The 23727-nt window shown below is 34.9% G+C and overlaps 1 protein-coding gene across 2 annotated transcripts in view; it reads left to right on the forward strand.

The window, feature by feature from the left end:
- Positions 1 to 23727, forward strand: part of KAT6A (lysine acetyltransferase 6A) — a 97843-nt gene that overhangs the window by 457 nt on the left and 73659 nt on the right. For both annotated transcript variants that reach the window (XM_006916272.3, XM_015592861.2), the window contains exon 2: positions 2122 to 3037. In XM_006916272.3, the coding sequence (XP_006916334.1) occupies positions 2438 to 3037 (600 nt within the window). In that variant the 5' untranslated portion in view covers positions 2122 to 2437. The remainder of the gene's footprint in view (positions 1 to 2121; positions 3038 to 23727) is intronic.

Here is a 23727-nt window from a genome sequence, read left to right on the forward strand (position 1 = left end):
GGGCGCGCCCACCTCCCCGGCCCCACCTGCGCCCGGCCGGTCGCCGCCCAGGCCGGGCTCCTCCTGCCCGCGCTCCCGAGTTCTCGCTCCGGCTTCGGCCGGGCGTGCAGAGATCCGAGCGGGGCTGAGGCTGCAAGTGGGGGTGACAGGCTGGCTGGCGGGTGTTGTGGTGCGGAGGAGGCAGCACGTGTGGTGTTGTGTCTGTCGGGCTGTCAGCCCGGGCGCCGGGAGGGGAGGCAGCGGGCTGCCTGTCAACCGTCGGCCGGTTTGGACAGGAGCTGCCCGACCTGTCAGGCTCCCCAGGCAGCCTGCGTGCCCCAAATCCTCCTTGGAACCGGCCTTTGTGGAGCTTAGGATTTGGAGGAGCTGGGAATGGAAGATACATTGGTCTTAACTCTTTCACGTGATTTCATTGTTAACTTATTCTTCGGATTCTGTTTCCAACAAATGGGAACGGCGGAGCTATCCGTTGGCAAGCTGCAGGGTTGTGCAGTTTCAAGTTTTTAAAGTTTCTTGCTCTTTAAAAAGAGAGCGCGAAGATGTGTTTGGGGGTGGGGAATGGAGACGGGGAAGGACTGTCGGAAGCAAGTTGTGCTTTCTCTCTAGCAGCTGGTGTACTTTCAGAGAGTTAAAGTTCAAGTCTGTAGGCGCTTTACGTTCGGAAAACTTGGAGACTGGTGAAAATCCCCGGTGGGAGAAACAATGAGTAACTGTCATTCTTTTACTGCGAATTTAATCAATTAGGACGTTCCCAACTTCTTAAAGTCAGGTTTTAGCTTCTTATTTAGTTTAGCTAAGTTAATGTCTACATAATGAACTTTCGTGGAGTAATAATACTAGGATTTCTATCTCTCGAGACTCTCACCAAAATGAAGCATAGCTCTCTCAGGGGGCTTCTTTTTAGTCAGCAAATTTAAAAATAAATCTTGGCTCAGATTTGAGTGTTTTCTGCAGCCTTTTCTTTCCTAGTATCTGTTAGTTTTCCTTTGTATTTTAATGTCACTTTTAAGAATAATTGCTCTGGGAGCCATTTTTCTAGCATTGTTTATGTTGTAAATGCTCAGAATAAGAGCAGAGGTCTAAAAAAACACCTAAGTTATTTTTGGAAGCAAATAACTTATTCAGAATGAGAATTCATTATTTTGGTGATTTAAAAAAAAGATTTGTATCTGCTAGTTTCTTTTGTCTGAAAGAAGACTATTGACTTTGATCTTGGAGAGGCAGTATATTTATGTTTGTGTTTTATTCATTAATGTTAATTCAGGATAGCAATCTTGAATCTGTATGAGATCTCTTTAGATCTGCGAACAGTTCTGTACTGTACATTTGATGTGTAGTGGGTGTGTTTGAACACAGTGATCCTGGGCCTTTCTCATTTCTAGTTTCTCTGTCTGTAGATTGGTTATGAATATTTTGACACCTGTTACTCCCTTTAGGAGAAACTATCTGCATGTAATTTTTAAAATTTGAATGAAATTGGGTTATTTATAACTTCCTTAAACACTTTTAACACTTGACTATTTTCAATGTTTTGTGTCCATTCGGAATATTTAAAGTAATGTACTTAAAATATGAACTTGGTCTGTGTAAATTGTATTTGTTGTTTCTTTAACATATGAAATAGTTAAAAATTCCTCACTGGTTTTCTGCCTACCTTATTGACTGTTTTTGTCCAGTCTGAATGTCTGGAATTTTAAAAAATGAAAGATTCACTCTTACTTTCATTACAGGATTCTTTCTACTAATCCAGATACTTGTTGAAGTACTCAATAGTTTCTTGGGGAAAGATGTCAAGGAAGAGTTTCAATTCATAGACTGGTGAGCAGAGATTATGGAGTACAGAATAACCAGCACCCTCTAGTTAGTTGTAGTCTGAGATCATTCACAGTGCATCTCATTTTGTTTCCTCATTGTGTCCTAATTATTCATCTTTTTTGCCTTTTTTATCCCATTGATTTACAGACATGATTGTTTTGGAATGTTGATAGAAACATGTTAAAACTCCTACAGGTCCTTAAAAAACACTTGCTATTTGCTTTTAAAGACTAGGATGTTTCAGTTAGTGTTTATTTACAAAATGGGCGTTGATAGAAAACTGACTTTGTTTTCATTGTTTTTCAGGCATAAGATGCACATTTTTCTGCTGGGAATGACATGTTCATGAGTTTTTACAACTTTATGAAGAGACCCATGTGTGGTGCTATTGAGAAATTTATTGGGAAATTTGAAGACATTTCAAATAACTGGTTGTTTTGATTTCTAAAGTAAAGTGGAGAGGCATTCTGTTTTGTGAAAAGAAGGAAGGACTTAGGCCAGAAAACTTGTATGCTATGGTTAACTGGTTCTCAGCCTCCGAGAAAGTTGTTTTCCATGGTGTAAAACTTAGTCAGCATCAGGATAAAGGATAACGACTCTATGGATATACGAATCCTTCACCATGGTAAAACTCGCTAACCCGCTGTATACGGAATGGATTTTGGAGGCCATCAAAAAAGTGAAGAAGCAGAAACAGCGTCCTTCAGAAGAAAGGATATGCAATGCAGTGTCTTCATCCCATGGCTTGGATCGTAAAACTGTTTTAGAACAATTGGAGTTGAGTGTTAAAGATGGAACAATTTTAAAAGTTTCAAATAAAGGTCTCAATTCCTATAAAGATCCTGATAATCCTGGGCGAATAGCACTTCCTAAACCTCGAAACCATGGAAAATTGGACAATAAACAAAATATAGATTGGAATAAACTGATCAAGCGGGCAGTTGATGGCTTGGCAGAGTCTGGTGGCTCAACTTTGAAAAGCATCGAACGTTTTTTGAAAGGTCAGAAGGATGTGTCTGCGTTATTTGGAGGCAGTGCCGCCTCTGGCTTTCACCAGCAGTTACGATTGGCTATTAAACGCGCCATTGGCCATGGCAGACTTCTTAAAGATGGACCTCTGTATCGGCTCAACACTAAAGCAACCAATGTGGACGGGAAAGAGAGTTGTGAATCTCTTTCCTCTTTACCACCAGTGTCACTCCTTCCACACGAAAAGGATAAGGTGAGAATGGTATATGCATCAGTGTTCACAGAGCTGATGATGTATGCTACAAAGTCATGTTTCTAGGACGTTATATAGAGAATTACACAAGTTTTGTGTTTGGAGACTTGTAGAATGATCACCTTGGGGTTTTTACTGGTGAGTTCTAGGTTTGAGAACTCAATAGATGGTAATTGTTCTGATACTTTGACATATTTGATGCCTAAGATTCAAAATGTAGAGTATCGATCAACCTAAATGAACATGTTTAGATTTGAATTAAAAAAGTAGCATACATCTTTAAAACTGTTGCATGGAAGTTATTGTAATACCATACTACTGGAAGCCAATGAGCAGCCAAATGCTGGAGACTTGAATTTGAAACAAGCAGATGACTAAGAACCTGTCTTTCTTTTTTGCATTTGTTGCAGATTATCATTAGGTAGAAATAAGACCTATTTTCCAGACTCAGGTAGTAGCTAAGCAGATTTAGCAATTCTTATTTTTGCTGTTTGTATTCTAAACTTTCTATCATGTAGTAATTATTCTTTGCATATGACAAAGTTCTAAATGTTATGTATGACAGGTTAGACTACATGCGTCAGGAATACAGCATCCTATGTTAGTAAAGTTCTGGGGTGTGGAGAGTTTTGATGCACAGGTGGTATACCTTACCATGCTGTTATTTGTGCATTTGAAAAGATGTCATCACAATAAATTTTGGCCCTTAAATAGATATTCAGGGATGAGGAGAATTTTGTTAATAGCCTTTTTTTTTTTTTTTTTTTTTAACATTGGCCTTGTGTCTTAGCTGTAAATTTATTTTAATTGCTCTGAATTGTACTGTGGAAGTGGTAGTAATTTAAGTTGTACACCTTAGTGTACAATAGTAAAATAATCTTCATTTTGCTTAAGATCATCAAGGCTACTTCTAGGATGAGAAAATTATAAAATTAACATTAAATGTATTTTAAACTATTTGAGCTATGGTCTAAATTTACTGTAGTTATTAACCCACCTATAGATTTTTATTTAAATAGTAATTAAAAATTAACAGTGTATCTCTTTGATGAAGTTTTTAGAGATCTATTTTAGGTTTCAGTTTTCTCTGAACTTTGAAATAGAAATATTATCTTACCGTTATTACCATTAAAATGATTCTAATAGAGAATCCTATTCATAAAATTGTTCTATATCATTTAAGCATTTATTAAGAGTGTGTTATTAAAAATTCAGGATGTTTAAAAAAAGTTTGTAAAAATTCAGGATGGACAAGAAACTAAAATGCTTTATTCTGTTGTTCAGTCCTGTGAGAACTTTCTTGATCACATGTGGCTGAAGTGAAAAGAAATATAACACTTGATTCCTACAATTGTTATCAAAAATCTACAAAGGTTAACTGCATGGTAACGGAATAATTTATCATTTAGAACGAATTCAGTATTATATCTGTGATTGGGTATTATAAATTCTTGTTAGAACATCTGAGTGTGTGCTTTTATTATAATTTCCCTTGTTCGAATTAGATATTTTAATTTTTAAAAATATTAGCTATACATAAAATGTCAGTTGTGCATATTTCTAAAAGGTAGTCAACATTGTGCAATGTAGGACAAATTTGAGTCTTATCACCCTAGGATTTTACTTTTGAAAGGGAGACCTTGAGAACCTTCTAACCCAACAATCCTTATTTTGCAGCAGAGCTGAACAACCTTTGCATTAAAAAAAAATAATCCAGTAAAGATTTGCTGGTGTCCTTTGGATAGAAATGTCTCTTTGGTTACGTATCTTTAATATATAGTGGTGTTAATCGGAGTAACTAAATTTGGAGTATACATTTGGGAAAATTGAGTTTCATTGAGTAACTTCTATATATGTACTGATCTTATTGGGAAAAATAGATTTCATGATAATATCTACAAAATTAAGAGTTGATGAGATCTGTTTATATTTTTATATGGAGTTTTATTTTCAATAATGAATATCCGGAGTGACTTTCCCCAAAGATATGAAAAGCTCGCATTCAAAATCATAATACAGTGAGCTCTAGGATAAGGGATTATTCTTCCTCTAAACAGATTACAGTTGTATGTCTGCTTCTCTTCATGTATTTTAACTACTTTCCTTCATTTTAAACTATCCAATAGATTCTTATGTGGAATTGATTGGCTTGCTGTTATGAACCTAGATATTTTCAAAAAAATTTTCCAGACTGTATTTTTGACAGCAATGGTAAAAGGAAAGTGTAGTCCAGAAGTAGTTTCACTTTCAGACATTAATTAATTCAGCAAATAGTTATTGGGCATCTACTGTGTGCCAGGCACTCTGCTTGGAACTGATATGGCTTGGAACTGAAATGGTGTTTTCTTTCCTGGAATGCAAATATATCTGTTAATCTGGTCACTGTGGAATGAGAGATGAAATTCAGGGACTATATGGAGTGACGAGCAAGCTCCTCTTTACCTTTTCTATATCAATTCTAATTTTTCTCAATATTTATCTTTGGAAAGAATTATAGACCTGTATGTTAGATTTTAAGCAGCTGACTGGTTTTCACTCTTTTTGTTGAAGAGAATCTGTGGGATACTATGGTTTATAAGTTTTATCCACGTTCTAAGGGAAATTTCTGAGTTCGCTTTAGGGTCGGGTAGGTCATGGTGAGTTTATTTATGTATTTATGTGTGCCAGGCATTACTTTAAAGCTATACATATATTAACTCATTTAATCTTTGTATAACTCAGTGAGGTACGTGCTGTTATTTTACTGATGAAGAAACAGAGGCGTAAAAGAGGTTCAGTAACTTGTCCAAATCAAAGATATTAAGTGAAAGAGCTAGAATTTGATCTTGGGCAGTCTTGCTCCAGATTCAGCTATACCTGCCTGCCTCTTGGGAGTTGTTATGTATAACGCCTATTACTGTACTCAGATACACAATTGTGGTTGTTCTTGGTGTTAACGTCACAGTACATTCTCCAATTGTGAAGGAACACATTCTTCACCCCTTCACTCTCTGTGTCCCTTTTTTCTCTATTTTTCTCTATTTTCTCTATTTTAGAATGAATTCTAAAACTGATTGAACCAGTGACAAGAATGTATCAAAACCAAAAGTTATGAATATAGTTTTTATACCTGAGGTCCATTAAAAAATAGTTTATATGACATTTCGTTTTTTTTTTTCTTAAAGATAATTTCAAAGCTTATTAATTTTCATTTTGGTTGTCACTGAAGTTTTATCATTTGCAGTTTGGAATTGATTACATGGATGTAATACAGTGCTTTCATTTGGGACAAAATGTAACTTTCCCTTGAATTGTGGGATTTGGGTGAGGGCGATAGTGTGTAACTGGCTTAAATAACAATATCCTCCTTGTAAACCTTTTTCTTTTTGAAATACAGATGTTATTATAATATAATTTGTTCATTTACTTCATTTATTCATTATTCATTCAGCAAACCTTTAGATGCCTACCATGAACAGTACATTTAGGATTTAGGTCCTGTTGAGAATTAAGGCCAACAGCATAGCGCCCAAATTATTTTGTTACTGGAATTTGATATTTTAAATTCATAGAATAAGTGGGCTTTGACAGCAACTTAGATTTTTGATGTAGAGATGCCGATTAGAATGGAAGTATGTTTTCAAGTTATGAGAGTTAAAAATAGAAACTTTTGATTTAGTTATTTGGAAATGGCCTTTATAGTAAAATTGTTTTACATTTTGTATGTTAGAATAGTGGTATTACAAAATCATTAATACATGTAAGCTTAGTAATTTCAATTTCAGAAATCCTGTTGCTGTGATACTTTATAATAATTATCCATGCTGTTAAATTCAGGATATGTTGATTGCTTGATGGAATGATTGTTCATTTTAAAAATAAAACAAAACAAAAATGCAACAATCCCCAAAACCTCTGAAAGCAAAAGATGCTACGAAAAAGTTGAGAAGAGATAAATTAGTAATTAAGTGGGAAAAAGTTCTTAAATTTAAAGTGTACAGATTTTTATGAGAGCATACAAGCAGATGTATTTTATAGTATAATTGTTGGGAAACTTTAGGGGGAAATTTTTTAAATTACAAGTTTTAATTCTTACATTATGGAAGAGAGAATGAAGATAATGCCAGTATATCAGTTTTTAAGTAAAGAAGGCTTATTTTAGAGAAAATTATTCTAAACTTATGTAGTGGACCTTAATTTTCATGTCATGGCAAGGACACAGTGACATGGATATCCAATGTAGATTTTGTAATATTATTGAGTTAGCAACTGATCGATCTCAATAATTGTATTTTTTATACATTTCTTACATTTAGTTTATACCATGTTTTGGTAAGTAAATGTTCTATATCCTGAGGAGAAGCTAGCTAGAAATGAAAATTCATTACTAACAAGTCATTGAAGTAGATTAAGTATAAATGTGATTAGAAATTGACTTTTTCTCAGCAGACTTGTTCATATAAAAAAACAAAAACAAATTTAAAAATAACTCTGGCAGGGATATGTTTGTAATGCAGTATTTGTTATATACAAATCAACTGTACAGATATTTTTCGGTCTTCTAGTTAGCTACTGAGCTCTGTGTGTTTTGGCAATTTTTAACCCATAATATACTCTGAAAAAAAACTTGAACTAGTGAGGCAACCTTTGGTTTAGTCATTGCTAATCAAAACTTCTGTACCCCAAACAACTGTGCATACAACCTGGACATTTTTCTTACAGTTATTAGCACTTTACTTTTTCTTCAGGTAACTTCTAACAAGTTGTTGAAATAGAAGAAATTAATGAAGATATCAGATACTACAAATTGCTTTAGGAATAGAAATCTAGAGAATCTAACCATCTTCACCTCTTTCTTTGCTCTGTATTGGTAGGCCAAGGGAATGTAAGCAGTTGCTTATAGAAACCTATTAATAGCTAACATTTGTTAAGGTCTAACAATGTGTTTGGCACTGTTCTGAGTGCTTTACTATGTACTTTATTATTGAAGTCACAAAAGAACTCTAAGTTTTATAGGCATAATATATATAATAGCTCTTTAATAATGTTTAACAATACAAATTTTCATGATCGCTTCTGATAAAACACCAAATAGAAAATGAATGTATGCAGAATATGCTATCTTCTTATTCTTGCTGCCAGTTTTCTTATTTAGTTCATCCTGTCACATGGGCCAGCACTTTTTTACATTACATTTACTTTTAATACTACGAAAATGAATAGATAACAGGAACTGTTTGATTAATCTGGAAAAAAAAAAATTACATCATTCCAGGCCTCTAGAGGTTGTAAGAATCTCCTTGACAGTTTTGTTTTTTCTTTCTATTTAGAATATGGGAGAAAGTATATTTTTTACATTGACTTGATTCTTAGCTATGTGAGAAGACTGAATCTGGGTGCTAACTTTGCTGGTTAAAGTAGAATTAAAAAATTTTTTTCCCAGTGAACTGGGAAGCATTCTTACAATTACAGTAATGATGACTTTTCATGCTATGATTTCAAAAATTTTAAATAAATGAATGTTACGTTATAGGAATTATTAAAAGCCTCATTCTGGTGCAGTTGTTTACTGGTTGCCTACTCAGGGATGGAGTTAGTTCACAAAGGATCTGCTGTAAATGAATTAGACCAGTAGCAACTTTACTCTTCTGCTTTTCCCAGCTGGAGCAGGATTAGGATTTATTCAGCTGCAGCTGGTTCCCAGGAATATCTAGGCTGTTTCTTCTGTTTTTTAACTTTGACAGGAGAGTTATAGTTCCAAACAGATGGCTTTCATCAGCACTATGCATAACTGTAAATTCAAGTTCAAAGAATTACTTTTAACTTCATTAGGAAACAGGTGAAGAAACAGTTTGTAGTATGGCACTACTGGGTTAAGGGCTGAAATTAAATGTAGAGATTATAGTAGTGTAGCATTTAAATTTCCAGAATGCCATTTTGGGTCAAAATAGTTTTTAACTGCCAGCAATTAGACAAAAAGACCTGCTAAGAAAAACTAAATCAGAGGGTAGTGTTGATTAAGGATTATTTTATAGTTGGATTATGTGTACAAAGTATAAAAAACTCTTAGGAAAGAAAAGATTGAATCTTTTGCATTTTGTAGAATTTTATAACAGTCTTGTACAACAATGACTCTAATCTTATTTCACAAATAGAGAAACTGAAAGCCAAGGAGATTTAAGTGTCTTGTTCAATGCCACACAGCAAGTTAATCACATGTGGGAGAAGTGGTCAGGACCTTTTCAGTTCTGTGCTTTTTTCCATTAGGCTGTAGTACTGCTGTATAGTATTAGAGAGCAGTGAGTATAAACTAATGTAGTTAGAACTCTCTTCCTTAATGAAAACCATAGAATAAACTCTGGTCTAGAGAATTTTGGTGGTTTTTTGTAAACCACAAATATGTGAATCTGGTTGTTTCAGTGTTTGAAGATAGCTATATACTCTAGAAAGTAGAAACAATTTTTTGAGGAGTGGAGAGACTGCTTGCTTATTGCTCAAATCAGAGAAATTAGAAAGTTTTCTTATGTTTTTAGCTAAATATTAGAAGGAAAACATGTTAAACTACCTTAATACTGGAAGAAAAAGTACTACTTGATTTTTGAAAAAAAGTTCAGTTACAGTTAAGTCTGATTTTCAGAAAGTCGATAACACACATGACCTCTGAGTGACTTGATTAATTGATTAGAACTTAAAAATTTTAAAGACTGATATAGAAAAGAACAAGCCTTTCTATTAATCAGTGAAGTAATTCTTATTAAAGGCATGAAATAAGGATGGATTAGGAGTATACAGTCTTATCACTGCTTGTTATGTATACATAGTATCTTGGTTCCGGGTGATTTGGAATACCAGTAAACCTTACAGAGAAGGCAGTAGACAATATTATTTTTGGTCTTTGTGACTAATAGTTCATCTCTGCATTACTTTTACTTCGTCATAAAACTTAGCAAATATATTGGAATAGTGGCAAATAAAGATTAAGATTGGAGACAGTTATGTATAAAATAATTGGGTGGTTTTAAGGTTATTAGTAAAACTTGTTAGGGAGAAAATGACTAATGTAGAAAGAAAACGTGGCAACTGAAAAACTTAAAATCTTCGTACATGTGAAAGAAGACAGGCAGCTGATTCATTTCCCATTTACCTTTTGTGCAGAAGAGGTAGATTCCATTATGTGGGGTGTTATCATGCTTAATACTTTAGGCTGTTTTTTCGTCCAGGGAATTGTGTTGTTGACCTAGAGAGCTGCTAAGTGTTGGTTTTCAATTCTTTCTGCTCAGTAGAGTGCAAGTTTTTCTTTTTTCGTAGTCATTGGTCTACAGCGAAACATTTAACTCCTGAGTTTTTTAGAACCTATAACAGAACTCTTGGAAACATTACATTTGTGTGTGTGTGTTTAGTGCTATGCTGTGCTTTAATGGTTTCCCAGTTTTTCTATTCAGGACATCTTTAAATATCTTACTTAGTAAATATTTAGATCCTCTTTTACCATTTTCCTGCTTTAGTTATCTCATTTTTCCTCACACCAGTTTTTCTTTAATTTTATAACATAAGTCTAAAGCCCTCTTCTTTCTAAAGAAGTGGTTCTTGACACTAAATCCATGTTAGAATTGCCTGAGGAAACACCAAATTAAATTAGACTCTAGCAGTGGGGGCAGTGGGGCTCACATTGCAGGTTTCCTTTTTTTTTTTTTTTTAAAGTCTACGTGTGCATCTAATGTACAGGCAGGGTTGAGAACCACTGCTGTAATGCTTAGAGCCAACATCTCTGTAGTGGGAAGTGGCTGAAGTAGTCAGCGGACAGAAGAAATAGCTACTTTTTACCTAATAATTGAAATTCAGACAAATACTGGAAATAGCATACTTCACGCCTACTCTCAGTGCACGCTTTGAACCCAGGACAGTGTACTTCTGTAAACCTAAATTTTGTTTTATCCTACTCCCTGACCATAATTGCCCTAAATTACCACTTTTCTTTTTTCTCACTCCAGTTGTACCTCCCCTCTTTTATCTCATCAGGGTCTCATATGGTACACGTATAATTTGGAGAAGGTTCCCTGTGTGATTCCGATGGGTGTCCCCTACCCACCCCTCAAATATTTTTTCTTCTAATTGCTTGGCCTTATGGTTTATCACCTCAGTTACTCACGTGACTCCTGCATCTAATTGGCAAAGCCCAATGTTGAAAAGCCAACCATTTTCTCTCCCTGCTCTTATATGGGACTGTTTATTATTTTAAAGAAAATTACACAAACCGTATGATGAGATGCCACTTAGAAATTTGTGACCTCTTATCTCAGTTCTACCGTCTGCTTGGAGATGTATGTCTGTATCTGTAGTCTGTTCTCTTGCAGCAATTCATTATTTCCTCCAGCTCTTTTTTTGCCTTTCTCATTTTCAGCAGACACTGCCATGTCCTACTTCATAGAGAGAATGGACTCTATATGGCCATATGAGTGCATTCAACTTATACCCCACCTCTCACACTAATTTAACTACATCTCTACTTATTCTTATCCTCTTTGCTGTCTTTCAGAGGACACAAAAGAAGTGTCTTGTCTAGAGCTAATCTCTCCATTTATGTGCAGGATGCTGTTCTCTCCTGTCTCAGGGGCCTTGTTCCATCAATAATTTTCCCAGTCATTTTACTCTGTGCCCCTTAGCATGGAGAAGTCTCTCACTTCAAATTAGAATAAACACAGACAAAAAACACTGCTTCAGACCCTTCTCTTCATCTACACCCTGGCTGTCTCCTTTGCTTCATTTTTAAACTTCTTGAAAAAAAATTTATTCATTCCAGATCTATTGTAACCTGGCCTTTGGCCCTAGAGTACCATTTGAAACAGCTCTTGCGGACAGCTTTCAGTCTTTATCTTACCTGACCTCTCGGCAGCATTTAGCGCCTGTTGACCATTCTCTCCTCACTTGACTTCTAGGATAATTCTTTCCTAGGTGTCTTCCTCCTTTCCTCTCATCTTTCTGGTAATTCATTTTCAGTTTACTAGCTTTTATCTTTTGCCTTTTATCTTACATGTTGGATTCCCTGAGGTTCTGTTCTTTGCCCACTTATTGTGTCAGCCTTCCTGAGTTATCTGTAGACTTACCTCCTCTATACTAAATTCATATCTCAATCCAAAACTCTCTTTTGTACTCTGGACTTATCTGTCCCACAGTGTGTTGTGTTATCTCAGTCACTTCAAATTCATGATAACCCAGATGGAATTTATCACCCTCCTCCAACTTGCTCTTACCGTGGTGGGAGGCATTGCCTTTGACTCTAAAACAGAAACTTTGGTGCTATCTTCTATACCTCATTTGCATCTCTTTTAGATTTAGTTCTAGTCCACTCCCAATATTTTCTGCATCTTTACCATCTCTTTAAATTAACCCCTTCTCCATTCCAGCTGCTACTCTCTCAGTGCAGGTCCTTATCATTTCTCTCTTGATTTACCATAGTAGCTTCCTCACTGGTTTTCCTTTCTCCAGCAACTCCCTCCAGTCTACTTTATTGCCAAGAATGATCTTATTAAGAAACACTTAAGAACACAGCCTCAAGAACCAGACCATCGGAGTGTGCATCTCATCTTGGCATTACTTGCTTTATGACCTTGGGTAATTTGTTTAATCTTTGCAATATTTCTTTCTTTAAAATGGGGATAATACAGTACCTATCTCATAATGAAGTTGTGAAGATTTAATGAGTTAGTATACATCAGCGTTGACTAATAGAGATCTGTGCGATGATGGAATGTGCTATATCTGTGCTCAGTACAGTATCCAGCTTCTGAAATGTGGCTGGTTGACTGAAAAACTGATTTTTTCATTTCATTTAATTGTAATTTTATTGAAATAGCTACATATGGCCAGTAGCTACTGGACAGTACAGAATACATAAAGTCCAGTGTTCTATAAATGTTAGCTATTATTACTATCTTTCTAAAATTAAACTTTCTCCTTAAAATCCTTCAGTGTCAAATTCCATGGCATAGTATATATTTTTAACCTGCTTCTTCACCCCCTGCATTGCTCTAAACTTGCCTACTGCTGTTTCTTCATATGCTGTGTTCCACCATACCAGTAGTTCTCAAAATGTGGCAGTCGTGTCACCTGAAAACTTGTTTAAAATCAAAATTCTTGGACCATATTCCTGGCCTGCTAAGTCACAAACTGGGGATGGGGTCCATCAGCTTTTATGATAATAAGCCCTCCGTGGGAATCTGACTCATGCTAAGGTTTGAGAACCACTGCACATTCCAAACTACTTGAGTTTCTGAGATCCACCTTGTAATCTCTTGCTCCTACGTTTTTCTCCCATGTTGAATGATCATCCTTTCTCTCTTCTTCACCAATTAGCTCTAATTTAACTTTGCAGACTTACCTCAGGCACATCTTCTTTGGTTCTTCCTTCCCTTATTTTTTTACTCATCCTGCTTCCAGGCTGACTTAGCTTTCTTCATGCCCCTGGTATCCTCCTATATATTCCTCCATCATAGCCCATTTCACGTTGCATTGTTGTTTTAGCTTACTAGACAGTGAATTTAGGATTTTGCTTTTGATCTTTGTATCCTTCTATCTAGTACGATGTCTCGTATGCTTTACAGGTATTTATGGAACATCTTCCAGCCAACACAGTGATTATTAGGTCCTGAGTGAAGGAGATACAATCCCTGTAATTAACACAAATAAGTGCTCTGATGGGATGAAACAGTGCTATGGAAGCACTGGAGGTGGGTGGGGCAAGTTAGGGAAGTCTTCTCAGAGGAAGTCACATGTGAGAGGTTAGTGAAGTGGGGAAGCACATGGGTGGGGTGGGAAAGAATAGTTCCTGCAAAGGGAACAGCATGTACACAGGCCTAGCAAAACATTGTAGGCCTATGATAAGTGTTTAGTTGAATATGAATAAGAAACCAAATCACGTCTAACTTTTAGGCCTTGGTTTTGAAGTCCCTACTTGCCCCTGCAAACATTCATTAGTATTATATGGTTCAGGTGTGATAGGGTAACCTCCAAGCCAGCAGGATACATTTATTTGTTTGCATGTTTGTTTGCTTTTTAATGATAGAAGAAAAGATTTGATTTATCTGAATTATTCTACAGGGCAGGTAACACCAGTGATGGCACAGGTAAACATATTCCTCTGGTTGTATAAGAATAGGCTAAGAATTTAAACAAACAAACTTCAAACTTAGTGCACTGACAAAGCATATTAAGAAGGCTGCAAGGTGGCCAGCATGACCACAACTGTTGCCACTTTTGTAACCCTACTCCATATTGGTCTTTTTTGCCCTTGTTGCTGCCATCCTAGGCTTTCTGTTGATCTCAACCCTCCTTTGTAAGAACATCAAGGCCTTGGTAAATACGCTTTTTAAGCGCCAACTTTGCTGTTGAATACCTGCTTTTGTCTGGGACTTTTTATATGTAATTTTCAGTAAAGCATTACCTTTTACTCTCTTGGAATGCTTTACAAATAGATTGGTTTCACCTACTATCTTTGAAGGAATGATACAGATACACAGTTTTATTTCTGATAACTTCAACTAAGCAGAGAACTTTTTAACTTCAGACAAGAAAACTAGAGACAGAAAAGGGGAAATAGTCTTTTTCTCCAAAACTTCAGATAGGTGGTAATAACATGTTTCTGAAGTGTCTCACAGATTATAAAGAATTTTGCTTTCACATGTATTTTCTTTTATATAATATTTTTGTAGTACAGTAGGCAGTCCAGGTGCTGTGATAGCCAGGTTTTACTTGTGCCAAATTATATGGTTAAAGGGGATAAATGGAACTAGAGCTCAGGTCTCTTTCAAGCATAGTACTCCTTCAGTCACATCAGGCTGCCCCTTTTCATGAAACTGACAAGCATTAAAAAAGTTGGTGCTCCTTTAGCATTATATACATCTGTTAAAGCATTTAGCAAGTCATATGTGTTATTTATCTTCATATCCAGGTCCTGACATTCTGTAAGATGCTCAGAAAATGTTTGTTGAATTGAGACTGTCAGATTTAAACTGGAAGGGGGAATTATAGAAATTATGTTAATTTAAAAAAAAAAGTATTAACTCTATTAATATACTTAGAAGCCAAACCATTTATTCTCTCAAAATTTGTAGCCTTTGTAGATAGAAAGAAAAGAGAATTTCACATGTTTTCTGCAAATGTTTGATAACTCAGCTGAAAAGTACCATTTGCTACTTCCTTCAAGGTAATATTTGTTGTCTGTTAACCATATAGTATTTTTAAAAAGTTTAAGAAATTGTGTTTTCCTAATAGATAATACATTTATTAGTACATACAGTTACAGAGTACAAGAGTATTCCATGAAAAGTATTCTTCTAACTCCTATTCCCTTGCTAACCAGTTGCCCTCCTGGGAGGCAGCCAGTTTTATTTTCTACCTTCCAAAGAGATTCTATGTGTATACAAGCACTCACTTTATATATTCATTTTTTTCACCTTTTTCTCCCACAGTTGATAACATACCTTAACACACTATTCTGCACCTTACTTTTTTTTCAACCTATGTAACAATATAGCTTAAAGTGTTTTCCATGTTAGTACATAAGACTTGGTGGTATTCTAGTGTATGGATGTACCATAATTTATAAAACCAGCCCCTTGCTAACAGACATTTATTTCCAATTTTCTGTGATTACAAACAGTACTCAATTGAATAACCTCTTTTGTACCTTATTTTGCTTTTAAGTTTGTAGAGGTGGACTAATTGGGTCAAAGAATGCATGTCTTTGTAATTTTGATATTTCTAAGTTTCTCTCTACAGAGATTCACCAAAAAGTATATGAGAGTACTTGTTTCCCTCCACCCATGTAAACACAGTGTTATCGAACTTCATGATCTTTGGTAGTCTGATAAATGAAAAATAATTACTCATTTTGATTCCCTTCTTTCACTCTCATTAGAGTTTGCTCTTTAAGCCTAGTAACCAGACACAACCTCTGATCTGTATTTCTACAGGTAGGCTGCCTTAAACTGATTTCTTAAGAACACAATTCTTAGAGGTAATCAGAAATTTGTGGAGTTTTTTCAAACTGTTGTTATTTTGCTTTAAGAAATATCTAGGTCTTTTTCCTGAGTCTCTTTTGTAAGCAGTAACCTATACTGATGGTTTCTGTCCTGTAGAATGAGCCCCCCAACAAGATAAAAATCTTAGCCTGTTGCTTTTCTACCTATGGCAAGGAAACCCTATTTAACAGATGATTTAATATGTCTTTGTTAGTCTTTTTAAGTGTATGTTATGTAATACTTGTATTTGAAAACCTACATAATTTTGAATAAATATTCTATGCTAGATGTTATATTTAGCTCACAACCCCTTATGGAGGTTGTATATTTTATAGGTGAAACAAAGGCTCATAAGAGGTTAAGTGATTTGCCCAAGGTTATATAGCTAAAGTATATGAGCTAGAATATATAGAGGCTAGTAGAGTGGTCAAAAATAAAAAACAAAAACAAAAACAAAACACTATGAATTCAGAGTTGAGATAAACCTAAATTCTGGTGAGTTGGTGCAGTAGTTTAAAGTACTCCCTAAATTATTACAACACTAATTTCTTATTAGTTTGAGGCTTACATAAGAGTATTTAAGAGCACAGATCTCAGCCTCATCACTTGTTGTTTGACCTTTAAGTTACTTTACTCCATGAGCTTCAGTTTCCTTTTCTGTAAAGAAGGGATAGTAATTGTACCTAATTAGCCTTTGTTTTTAAAAATAAACAGGAAGTAGTGCTGACTTCCCTCTTCTTTTTACAGTAAACAATAAAACAAATCAATTTATTAACCCACAAAATACTGTCATCATATTTTGAAGGCTATTTGAAGTTTTTATGAACATATCAGTTTTAACAGGACATAGAATCAGACATTTTGATAGTTGTTCACATACTATAATCCATTTAAAGTAGGATGGATGTTCTCTGGTCGTATTTTTTTTGGAAGAGGCAAAATATTTGAACAGTCTTCCCATTTAGAACTATTTTTCAGTAACAAAGTCACCCTCCCATTAAAACAAAGAAAAAGAAACAAAGTACTCCCTTTGTTAAAGTTGTCAAAGTAGGTTTTTATTTTGTATCTTAAAGCTCGAGTTTTAGGGTAAAGATGAAGCTTTGAAATTGTTTTTCCCCATGCAAAGCGACCCAGCCCTGTTGAGAATCAAACTAATAACTGATATAATTAAGCACCATGTTGTATAGCACTGCTTTTAAAATTTTCATCTGGGAATCTTGTTAAAATGCAGTTTTAGGTCTTTGGTGAGGCCTGAGATTTTGCATTTTTAACAAGCTCCCAAGTATTCCACTGCTGCACAAAACACACTTTGAATAGCAAATTTCTGTAGAACTTAGTCATTCCTTTACTCTTGACTGTCTTAAATCATATGCTTATTTTCAGACATTTATTCAGCAGATTTCCACTGAATGTCTGTTTGCCAGGCACAGTGCTAGGTATTGAGATTATAACAAGGATGCTCGCTAGCTAGATACCAGTGCTAGGTATTGAGATTATAACAGGGATGCTCGCTAGCTCTCAGTCAAGTGGGGGAAGCCAAGGAAATAGTAACAATAAAGTATATGAAATTGTGATGCTTAAGAGCAGGGAGCACTGATAAGTCCAAAAACTGCTTTAAAAAAAAAACAAAAACAAAACAATTTTGTGAAGATACTGAAACTAGTTAGTTTGCTGTGTCAACATCGATATTTCCAGTGGTTGTACCGTGGAGCTTTGATTGAATTGATCATTAGTGTAAAACATGTTGGCAAACATTTTCGGTAAAGTACCAGGTAGTAAATATTTTAGACTTTGTGGGCCACATAGTTAGTCTCTGACCTAACTACTCAACTCTGCTCAAAGCAGCCACAGGCAATATGTAAGCGAATGAGTGTGTTCTAATAATTATTTACAAAACAGGTGGGCCAGATTTGATATGAAGGCCATAGTTTGCCCATCCCTGTTCCAGAACAGCAGTGTATTTATTACACTCAGTTGTAAGATATGTTGAAAATAATATAAAAATAAGGAATGATTTATTTTAAAAAGTTGGTTACCTTTATAATAATGTCACTGATTTATTTGCATTCAAATATGCTGTCATGGAACGTGAATTGTTATGTATCTAGGGATACCCCTGAGAATATATTATTTGGCTGTCATTTGTCATGTGTATCATTGAGAAAAGAAGGGTAAAGGATTACTGCTCTAGAATTTTAGTTAGTATTCTTAAAGAGCAGCACAAATGCCTATTTTCCCCTTTTATTATTTGGGGAAAGGAGCCATAATAGATAGAAGGGGTTAGGGAATCTCGCCATAGTTGTGCAATGAAGCATTTCTGTAAATTGCTTTTTCTGGTCAATGTTGGAAAATATGTAATTTCTGGACCGGCAGAAGGTGGACATCCTTGGGCACTCAAATCAATTACCATCATTTATAATAGCAAATAGAATTTGGGCTCTGGAGTTTACTTTCTGATTTTACTACTTAACTAGTTGTGTGGTCTTCGGCAAAGTATTTAATTTCTTTGCCCCTTTTTTTCTTCCTGGGGTCTTGATACTGCACACAATTTTGGAGATGGTAGGAAACACTGTAGTTGATAGCACTTAGTGTAGTACTGGTAAATAGTAAGTTCTCAGTAGATGTTAACTTTCTTCCCTTCTGACCTGTCTGCAGAGCAGTTTATTATGTACTGAGAAAAATTAAGAAAAAATATTCCTGGCACATAAAAATCTTAAAATTTTCTTGGAAGTAAATAAGTAAAAAGAGGAGCATTTTCAAAATAACATGCAAACAAATATAAGACCTTTCAATAAAGAAGCTATCTCAAATAGGTGAGAATATCATTTAATTACAGAACTAAAAGTCTTAGGAATTCTTTCTATTTAAACCCATATATTTTTTTACAAAGGAAAAGAGATTAAATGACTTCTCAAAATCTATATGTTGTCTTTATAGATATGTAGAGAAGGACACTCTCTAACATTCACTGATTAACCAGATGTTACTGGTTCTTGGTTAGGAATTTATCTCTAGACTAATTAAATTCATCTTGTTTCAGTTTAAGCACCTAATAGCTTGCTCTGCATATTTTGAACACTTGGTAAATATTGACTTAAAAATTTTTTTGATCTCAACAGAGATGGAGAGTAACTATAGGCCTGACTGTAAATTAAATTACTTTGATTTCTTTAATATTGCCAGTAGGAACAATTTTCTATGATATTTTTATAGCTTTTTAGTAAACGAACTTGGATTTTTTTTGCAGAGTTTAAAATTTACAATACTACATTAATAGAAGGGAAAGGTGACATCGAATACTGACAAGCAAAAATATAAAGTAATTGCTATTTAATAGCTTTAATCATGCCTTCTATATGTCTTTCATTGCTTTAGTTCACTTCTTTTCATTCAGCAGTAGTCTTTCAGCTGGTTTCCCTTTATTCATTCAATAAATATTTAATGATATTTGACATGTAGTAGGTACTGTTCTAAGTGTTGGGGATTAGCAGTGAACCAAATGGATAAAAATCCCTGCCCTCATGGAGCTTATGTTACCTATTCTAGCAGATTTTAGTCTAGGCCTTTGAAGCTCACTTTTGTCTGATTATCTGTCTAAAATAATCATGTTCCTCCTTGTTTAGAATCCTGAAGTCTAGTGGATTTCTGTTGCACTCTGGATAAAGTTCAGGTGCTTTAGCCTTCATGCAGCTTCATCTGTTGCCACACTTTTTTAACCCTCTGCCTTCCAACACATTGCAGTTCCTAGTATTTAACCACACTCTCTTTCATTTCAGTTTTTAATATATGTATCTCTGCTTGGGATGTCATTCTTTTAGATGCTTTTCCAGATAAAAACAAAAATAACTAATATTTGTTTTAAGCTTATTTGACCTTCCCACCACCATCACTGGCTTGGTGATATAACTTTCTTTTTGCTATGAACATAACAAACATTCTCTTGATAGTTAGGCATGGTGATGCTATGGCATTTTTCTCCCTGTATTGTGATGATCTATCTTCCTCTCCTACTAGAATTAAAAGCAAGGACTACTTTTACTTCTTTATTTCTCAGTGTCCATCAAGGAGCCTGGCTCATAGTTTGAAATATTAATTGAACAAGTAAATGCCTGAACTACTATCATAGCACTATTGGGCTGACTGGAGAATGTTTGAGGTTCATCCAATATACTTTTGAATTTATGGAGTGTTTACTGTGTGCCATATTATAGATGTAAATAGAAAACTTGCTCTTGGGTGAGTCTATAACAAAGCTAACAACTTCCTTATTTTTACAGCAGACTTTCCTTTTTATTTTACACACACACACACACACACACACACACACACATACACACACACAAAACTAATAAATAGCCTCTATCAGGTATTCAAACAGTACTGATGATATCTTTTTAATGAAGTAGTGTTTTAAACTAGTAAAGAGAGAATGATAAAAAATGGAGAACCACACACCATTTTAGGATTGTACGAGGAAGGAATATGAGTCCTGCTTTGTCCACAGAAAACTTTCCATGGGTACCTTCTGGTAAGATCAAGAAAGTGTCATCCGAACTTGCAGAATGGGGTCAGTACCTTGGAAGAAAATTCTAAAGACCAGAGTGAAATTGTCTTTAAAAATTACTGCATCACTGATACCCTGGGTAGTTCAAAGAATGATACTCTAGAAACAAACAACAACAAAAATAAAGCACTGACAACTCTGCATAGAAAAGTGATTCAGAGATGAACTCTGAATTCAAAAAGGTTTAAGGATACTTAATTTTGCTTACATTTTTCTTTTTGTGTGCACAAGATTGACATATGATAAAAATGTCTAAATAAGCATTTCAACAAGCTTACATTAAAAATTTAAGTAATAAAAGTTTGGCAAAAAAAGAAAAAATTTGAGGGACAATGGAAGTATATACAATGCTAGTATTTTTTGCACACCCCCAAGATATAGTCATTTGGATAGTTTAGTAACATACACAATGTATTTTAAACAACTGTATTTGCTCATTAAACTGTTGTATTTGCTATCTTTAAAAGTGTGAAGGCTTGTAAATGTTCTCTTCCCCCCAATTAAGAATAGTCTTGAGTTCCCATCCAGATGGCAGAGTAAGTAAATGCTATGCTCACCTCCTCCTACAGCTATATCCAAATTACAGCTAAATTATAGAACAACCACCCTTGTGAACTACCTGAAGACTAGCTGAACAGAACTCCTTTAAGGTTATAAAGAAGTCACGTTGATACTGATTTAAAAAATAAAAATAAAAAAGGTTAAAGACAACCTTTAAATGCTACCTTTAGAGAAAAATTTCTTCTGTCTCCCACTCCCCACCTTTAAAGTAGAGCTATCTGCTTGTATCAACATCTTTTTTTTTAAAGGAGTAGATTAGTCATTTTCATATTGCAGTGCTCTTTGACTCTTATGGGTATTATATTTTGACTTTCTCAGTCTGTTGTTTGATGTTTATGGAGATGGTAAAAGTGTTAAAAGTGTTTTGTGTACTCATGCCAATGTTTTCAATTCAAGGATATGCATATGTAAATCTACTATTTTGAAAAGTATTGTTACAATGTCTATATTTGTTATAGGGAAAGGTTATAGTTAATCTTTGAATAATGAGCCTTGATATTAATTTTTTTTGCTCACTGTTAATACTAATTTTAAAACAAGTATTTAGTAGAGATTTGTGTTCTCCATTGCTTCCTTGGTACAACAGTTCCTGAATCTGTATTTAGAGAATAAAGGAATCCATGTCACAGTAACTTTAGGAAACAATGCATATTTATAGTTCACATAAACATATTAAGGGAATTGTGGAATCTCCACCTCTTCACTGCTTAATTTTGCTAACTCAACTTATTTGTATAAGGGAAGACAAACCCTCTTCTCTCACCTCTCTCACCTCTTACTACCCTTAAGACCTGTTTAGGAAGCACTGCTATGATGCTTTTTCTGGAGCACTGATATTCTTTCAGAACTTAGCCTTTGGTTATTAATGGCAGAGACTTTATGCTTCATCTGCAATAAAATATCTGTGGGAGTTATTTAAAGAGGGGAAAAATAACTAGTTTACTTCAATTGGAAAAGCTTGACTTTAGAGTTTGTGTATATCCATGAGCAAACGTCTTTGCTATCTTTTGATTCTTAAGTGAATATCAGACTTGTTGGCTGTTTAGATTATTGAAGTAGTTGTAGATAAATTGAGTGTTCAACTCAATTGTTCACGGCATTGGAAGGGACAGAGGATATTTTAAACAAAGCTATAATTAAATCAAAATGCTTTTTTAAAAAGAATTTTCAAATAAAAAAACCCTTGAACATACGTGTTTAGCTCAGGCTTTTTAATTACCTGTTTCTCTGCTGAGAAGATAGGATAATATATATATCAGAGTTGAAATGTATCTATAAAACTGTACAGGAAGTTGCGGATTGGCCTGGAAGGTTTTCTTGATCTACTAATTTGTAAGCACCTTGAAGATAAAGTGTTCATCTTTATATTGCTCATGGGCAAATATAATTTTATGGATGACAGTAATTTCTTTCTGAATTTAAGGCAAGAAGGGCTTTGTATTCAATTACAAAATGCCTTATGTGTCTAACATTGTTAATCACTTGATATTGACCATTAAATGCTATTGTGGTATCTGGAAAGTTGTTTATTATAGTTGTCTCTTGATTCATCTGTCCCTGCTTCTCAGCTCTGCTTTCTCTCAGCTCATGGGTTGAAAGGATCTGGCTATGGGTGGCAGTCCTGCTTACTGTAGCACAAGGCTGCTAGTTGAAGAGTCAGGATTCTCGTAAGAAGGGGCACAAAGCCAGGGCCCTGACCTCATTGGACAAACTGTTTGTGGGTTTTGATATTTCAGTGATGACATTGATATTTGGATGACTTTGGTGGAGTACCTGTAACTTAGATTTGACATTTTCTAGCCTACTCGGTTATATTATTCTCCTAATTGTCTTATTTTACTCTCATTGTCTTAATGTCTACCCTCCCACAGTGGTCAAACCGTTTGAAATAGTGTCTTGAGGTTTAAGAATGAAAGTAGTTAAAGAATTATGAACAATAATTCTTCAACCAATTAAAGAGACTGAACCTGTAATCTAACCTAACTTAACCTGACCTAATCCTGAACCTATAACTAATCACTGCATGTACCAAAGTGTGTTATTGGATCACACACTGTTCCAGCTTCTGCTTTAGTTTCTGTCTTCCTCGTAAATGAGGTTGCTCATCCCAGTTGAGTAACATCTCTGGATTTCTTTTTATTTTATTTTATTTTTGTGTGTATGTGTATAGATTTGCTAATCCACGATTCTACCAGCTCCACTTTATCCTTTTCTTTTTTTCATACCTTCTTTGCTTCTCGTTTGTCCTCCTATCTGTCCTTGTCTTATTGCTGTGATTTCTATCCACTCTCCCCCTCCCAAAAAAAAACCCCAAATAAAAATTGATCATGTTATGGATTGCAGGTGTATTTGTTGATTTAATTTTATATATTTAAAAACTGATAGCTTGAGACTTTTCTCTGTATATGTTTTAAGAAAGATCATAGCCCCTCGATATCAAACCATAAATGTTGTTCTTTTTACTAGTATATTGCCTTCGATTGATTTCCTGTGGGATTTGGTCCTTGGATAACTGTAGCATGGGTAGAGGTGATAATGAATGGCCTATAATAGCTGATTACAGAACT

Source organism: Pteropus alecto, unplaced genomic scaffold (genome assembly GCF_000325575.1).
Source record: "Pteropus alecto unplaced genomic scaffold, ASM32557v1 scaffold24, whole genome shotgun sequence".
NCBI classification, from domain to species: Eukaryota; Metazoa; Chordata; class Mammalia; order Chiroptera; family Pteropodidae; genus Pteropus; species Pteropus alecto.